At 40.7% G+C, this 6,124-nt stretch overlaps 2 protein-coding genes across 3 annotated transcripts in view; both read right to left on the bottom strand.

The window, feature by feature from the left end:
• Positions 1 to 334, bottom strand: part of LOC116844514 (chloride intracellular channel exc-4-like) — a 30,074-nt gene extending 29,740 nt beyond the window's left edge. Inside the window, exon 1 of the mRNA XM_032816125.1 lies at positions 54 to 334. Within this exon, the coding sequence (XP_032672016.1) occupies positions 54 to 122 (69 nt within the window). The 5' untranslated portion in view covers positions 123 to 334. The remainder of the gene's footprint in view (positions 1 to 53) is intronic.
• Positions 335 to 1,322: 988 nt separating this feature from the next.
• Positions 1,323 to 6,124, bottom strand: part of LOC116844513 (PTB domain-containing engulfment adapter protein 1-like) — an 84,439-nt gene continuing 79,637 nt past the window's right edge. For both annotated transcript variants that reach the window (XM_032816123.1, XM_032816124.1), the window contains exons 4-9: positions 5,067 to 5,249; positions 3,741 to 4,067; positions 3,339 to 3,553; positions 3,045 to 3,253; positions 2,742 to 2,968; positions 1,323 to 2,663 (exon numbers count right to left, since the gene is read on the bottom strand). In XM_032816123.1, coding sequence (XP_032672014.1) covers positions 2,589 to 2,663; positions 2,742 to 2,968; positions 3,045 to 3,253; positions 3,339 to 3,553; positions 3,741 to 4,067; positions 5,067 to 5,249 — 1,236 coding nt within the window. In that variant the 3' untranslated portion in view covers positions 1,323 to 2,588. The remainder of the gene's footprint in view (positions 2,664 to 2,741; positions 2,969 to 3,044; positions 3,254 to 3,338; positions 3,554 to 3,740; positions 4,068 to 5,066; positions 5,250 to 6,124) is intronic.

Genomic DNA, 6,124 nt, shown 5'->3' with positions numbered 1-6,124 from the left:
CCATTTAACTAACCATCTCGACGACGATTCTGGGCCGCGCGTGGCACACTCACCTTGATGATCAGCTCAATCTCCGGCACGTCGCCGTTGCTGGTGCCGTTCTCGTGGCTGTCGTCCGCCATCTCGAGGTGGTATCGTACGCGGCGTAGGAAGAAGGCACTTTTGTCTCGTGGCGTTTCTCAGCGGCGACGGCTGCAGGCGGCGGCGGCGGCGGCGGCGATGACGACGGCGACTCCCTCCCCACCGGTGATCCGAGAGAGCAAATCTCGGGCGAACAAAACGAGACGAACTGAGCGCGACGGAAGCTCGCGGAACACTGACGCAGCGCGCGTCGCGCCACGTTCACGCCACTGGCGCCGCCTACAGTGCGCCCCTCGAGTCAGCGCCCACGTGACGGCGCGACGAACGCGCGCGAAAATTCAAAAGAGCTCTCGCGCTCCCGCCGCGACGCGAAAGCTTCACGAGAGTTTTGTGGAAGATGTATGAATATGAAGTTTCTCTGGGACGTCCCTGGGACTATTTTAGACTTCCGTGTTGCGTCGGCACGCCTTTGTCTCGTGACATTCTCTATCATATAATCCTGATACGTTTATTTTATCGAGAATAAACACGAGAAAAATCGAGCAATCGAAAAAAATAACACTGTATGTAAAGATACATGTTATTTAGTTTAACAGTTAACATGTTTAACAGTTTTACATGTTTAACAGTTAGAGAAACAATTTTCTGCGAACTCAAGAAAGTTCCATCGCGGTTCTTAAATGCTTTGTTCTTAAATGTTCGATAATATGTTTTTAAATGGACTATAATATTCTTCTTGGCGATTTGTTTTAGAACGCGGCGGAATATTCCGCGCCAATTTTCAAAGTATCTTACGAGAGTTCTGCCACTGATATTTCTTATACTCATTTTTTCTTTATATAATGTAATTTTTTTTTAATTTTTCCGAAAAATTTATATTTTTTTAGTAAACTGCGATATGGTTCTTGAACAGCGTAAAGAAAGTAAATATTCTCTTACCATTCTTGTCAGTGTTTTGCCATGAAGACACTACTTATAATAATGACAATAGTTGACCTCAAAAATGCCATTACTTGCAATTGTACAATAAAAGTAACAGTAAAATTCCAAAGAAATTGATATGGTAAGATCAGTGTTTAGCTGTTAAAGACTTCAGACATTGACAGAGTGTTTTGTTCCTAAACGACTTCTTGACTGCAAAAACAATAGCATTGTGACAACAGTCGCGTAACTTTTTAATGTTACTTCGGAATCTAATGCTCCGATTTCAATCAAGGAGAGTACATGGAACGTACAATGTCTCAGTTGTAATAATCGTACAGTATATTCTTAGCCACAATTCTTAAACAATATAGCAACAATAAGACATCGTTTCATATGTACATAATTAATAGTTCGCATTATACAGCGATAAACATGAGCTGTTTTAAAGCTTCACGTTACATTGATTAGATCGCGATACGTAATCGTGAAATCTACAGCTAGAACCTCTCATGCTCCTACAATTAAATTGTTTTTGTGTTTCTTATTTCTTCCTTCCGATTATATTCTCATTATATTCTCATTATCTCTCAGAGATGCGAAGTAAGAGGGTATCGACAAAGGAGAATATGCGGACTGTGCAAATTCAATCGACCGACTAACAACGAACTACGCGCTCTTATTATTAGTGATTCCTAACGCTACGACGGTTAGTGCTCCATTTTTGTCGCCTACTAGCTCACTTCCAACGTAGGCGATGATGCGACGAGCTTCGATTAAACTAGGCCAACTATAAAGTATATATCGTGAATTTCTCTTAATCATAACCTTGGATATTTCTTTCGATCGTAACCTCTTTGAAGGAAATTGTCAGACTCGTTCACCATTATTTCTCGACACGCGGCTCGATTGTTACGGAACCAACAGTTATTATAATACCCATTAATTTTTGCTTGTCTCCGGTATTTCGTTAAAAAATATGAAGGATGCAAGCATACCATCGACACAAGATTCGCGATAAGATAGAACAATCTGTTTAAGTATACATATATGTGTGTGTATATATATATATATATATATGTGTATATATATATATATGTGTATATATATATATATATATATATATATATATATATATATATATATATATATATCTATATCTATAAATATATATATAACAAATATTTTCAGCTAAAATTACATGGGCCTCAATTAAAATATATTTTTTCGTTCTAACGGTCAGCTTGAGATCCCGTTCAACTAACTCATCGCTAAACAACAACATAACGCCTTACCGCGCGTTATTCGGATTGGACCCCGCGGATTCTAAAGCAGCGGATAGAATAGTGCAGATCATCAGCGAGCGTAAGGGATCATACGCTTATAAAATTAATCCATATATGGAATACCATAAATATCGAACATCATCATAAATATACGAGTAAAATAATATTAATAATTGACTAATTTTGGTTTTGCACGGACGTAATTCCTAATTGCTCTATCCGTTAGTTGGTTTCTCATTACACCGCATCGCGGAATACCGTCGTAGTGCGCGCCTCCTCCGCTCCTCGATCGACGAGCGTTTAGTTTCGTAGCGGGTCCAAGCTCTCCAAGGAGAAGTCATCGGTTCCGATGCACAGCCCTCTGCTGAAACCGTCCTGAAAATTTCAAACGTCTCACCATCCGCTCTCGCAGGCGACAGAGGCAAATTGAACATATTAGATCGTGGTTCATACCTTCATCTCAAGCAGCCTCTTATCCAACAGGCCGATAGCGTTTTCCAGCTCTTGCTGGCTAGTATTAGACATCACGGTCGACGCTCCGAACTCTCCCATCTCGAACGGATCCTTGAAGTCATTCTTGATATTCAGAGTCGGCGTGGGATTGAATGGAATGCTACCGAACAGATCCTCCTTGACTCCGTTCTGACGTCTCGAGTCTTTCGTCTTTGGTGGTGGTGCCACTAAAAGGAAGAAAAGGAAACGGTCATAACGTGGAGCAAAGTAATCACGATCGCCGCGGGTATTGAGTGCGCTTACATAAAGGCGGGGGGCTGGTTGTGCCATTGGACTGTGAGAAGAAATTGGTTCCCGAAGATATTTGACCGTTGAGGAGCGGGTTGTTGTTCGACTGGTGATTGGCAAGGCCGTTGGCCGCGGTTTCGTAAGCTCTCGGATTGAAGTCTTCCTCAAATTCATCCATTAACAAACCTTCTAGTTTTGTACCAACGGACGGCATAGGCGGCTCACTGCACGACGTAAAGGAGAGTTGAATAAAAATGCATCAATGAGGACTTACAACGAAAATCCTTGCAATTGCAATCACGACCGTACTTTATAAAGTCGTCATCGAAGCTTTTCTCGAAACTCCTCGGCGGAACAGGCGGCGGTTGCTGAGGTCCGTTTGACGTATTCCCGTTGCTGTCGCTGCTCGTGTTCAACAGTGACTTGGTAGTCGCGCCATTGATTTGCGGCGAATCTGTCGGGGCTCCAGGTACGTGAAGTATATCCGGCAGATTGTGCTGCGACAGATACGTCGACACGTCCGCCTGTAAACGACATAAGAAGTGTTTAGTATGCCTTCTCTACGTGCAGTCAAACATAGCATAAAAACTGTATAAAAAATAACTAGAACAACAGTCTGATAAAATAATGTTATAAATGTATAAGATACATTTTCCATTTTTAGAGTTCTATATATTTTTCATTTACACATTTTTGTATCATCGAACTAACCGAGCCTTTGATGGTCGCGATATCTTGCAGCCGTTGCCGATAAACGTTGTTCTCATGTTCCAGTCGCTTTATTTTTTGCTGCAGCACCATGCAACGTCGTTGCGTCTCCAGATCCTTGCCGGATGTTTCCAGGAATCGCCTATACGCCAAATCGAACGCCTGGCCAATTGTGAGCGTAATCTCTTCGGCTAATTTGTCACTGACAAAGACGAAGCACGTGTGCCTTTCCGCGTCCTCCTCTTTCGCAATGAAACTGAAGAATTTCTTCTCCCCTTTGTCGTCGGCACAATACGAAATTCTGTGCAGTGGATACTGATGCATGATCCGCTGCAAAAGAGGCAAATACAATTCGCAAAAATAGCCACCAGTAAAGAGAAAAAAGTGAAAAGAGAATTAAACGTCGCCAGTATTTAAGGGATTACTCCACTCTAGCGCTCGAAAATTAAGCGTATTTTTGAACATTTTTTGTGGACAAACAAAGAAATAAATCAGAAATCCGTTTGGAAGGCTTTATTGTACATGTTTTAAAGTGTATATTCAAATTTTTATGTTAACATATATTACAAAATGACGGAACTAGAGCCTCGTCAACATGAACGTGTTTTTCAGAACGGGGCTCCGGGGCTAAGTGTCGCAAATGTTAATTTAGGACAAAAAACCAAAATTTTCCGTAATCTGTATGCCAATAACTAGAAAAGTACGCGCATAGGTGATTTTAAAAATATTAATTTTTATAAAAATGGCACGCATTTGAAGAAAAAGTTTCATTTTGTACCATAAAAATTTTTTATAAAATCGAAAATTGTCGAAAATTGTCGAAAATTGTTTATAAAATGCGTAATTTTCAATATATCAAAAATCCCCTACGTACTTCTATTGGCATGTACAGAACGGAAAATTTCAGTTTTTTCTTCTAGATCAACATTTACCACACTTATGCAAACCCCCGAGCCTCTCATGTTGATAAGGCTCTAGCGCCGCCATTTTGTAATATATGTTAACATAAAAATTTGAATATATACTTTAAAAAATGTACAATAAAGCCTTCCAAACGGATTTTCGATTAATTTCTTTGTTTGCTCACAAAAAATTCTGCAAAAATACGCTTAATTTTCGGACGCTACTCTCTTGAAGTGAATCAGTGAATAGTCACTGATATCAGTTATAAGTATAGTACTCAGCACTTTCAGTGCTATACTTATAACTGCAAATTAATGTATATTCACTGCTTTCAGTGATATTTAACTGATTCATTTTAAGAGAGTAAAAATGAACAGATATTGTGTGCAAAAATAATCGAGTTAGGACGTAGAAATTCGTGACCACCTTAGGCGTCGTTTTCGTTTTTGGTTCTTGTATCGCCACGCCATCAATGCTTATGGTGAGCTCGACCTTAGGAGTTTTCGTGCCCTCGCTCTTCTTGAGCTGCTGATTGAACTTTAGCTTGCAAATCGCCTCCTTAACGACATCGATGCCTTTGGGTTGATCCACCTCTGTACTGCCCAAATACTAAAACGGCAAATCAAAAGGAAAGGTGATGAAAGAGAAAGAGAGGGGGCGAAAAAATTCAGGCGAGCTCAGTGGAATTTTTCTCTTCCGCGTGCGCGCATTTATCGCACACAAAGGGGAAGGTGAGCCACCAGGGGACGCGCGAGAGCGTGGGAAACGTTCGTAATTTTGTTTCCAGGCGTACGCAGAACGTGACACGAATAAACCTCTTCACTGTTGATGACGCGTGCTTTTTTTCCAGTGCATTCCCCGTCGCGTTTTGCATATCTGTGCGCAAATCGGCGCAAATATCCCGCGTAATTCCGCACGGCGATAAGGTCGCGACACCTCTCTTGCTTCACGTCTCCGAGAGAGAAAAGTTGTTTCTCGCCCGCGAATGCAATGAGCCCGGATTACACGCTAAAAACGCGCGAATCGGAGATGCGCGCCGAAATCGCGCGGCGACGCGAGAACGTTAAAAGGATGCTGGAGTCGATGACGAACTCGAACAATGTCGATAATGCAGAAACGATCGTCACTAACATAATTACGCTATCCTTTTCGTATTTCTTGTAAGGTAAACGTCCCAGTGGTCGAACATACATGTCCCAATGATTGACGTATTGGTTTTGTATTTTTCTTTGTTGGAATGCTTTTTAATATACAAAACAATATAATAAATGAAAAGAAATATTTAGTTACTTTGTGATTTTGTTTCATCTATTGATAAGCATCTTAACAAACACAAATATATTATTATTAATTCAATTAACACGTTCAATCACTAGGACCTTTATCTTATATACAGAATTTACATGAATGTGTGTTGCTTTGTTTTAACGGCTTAAAAATATCGAAAAAGTTTTCTACACATATATGGTTAGGTTTTCCGTTCA

The sequence above is a fragment of the Odontomachus brunneus genome, unplaced genomic scaffold (genome assembly GCF_010583005.1).
Source record: "Odontomachus brunneus isolate Ranch 3 - 2012 unplaced genomic scaffold, Obru_v1 Obru_scaffold_042, whole genome shotgun sequence".
In the NCBI taxonomy this organism is placed as follows: Eukaryota; Metazoa; Arthropoda; class Insecta; order Hymenoptera; family Formicidae; genus Odontomachus; species Odontomachus brunneus.
This window is presented reverse-complemented; position numbering and strand designations above follow the sequence as displayed.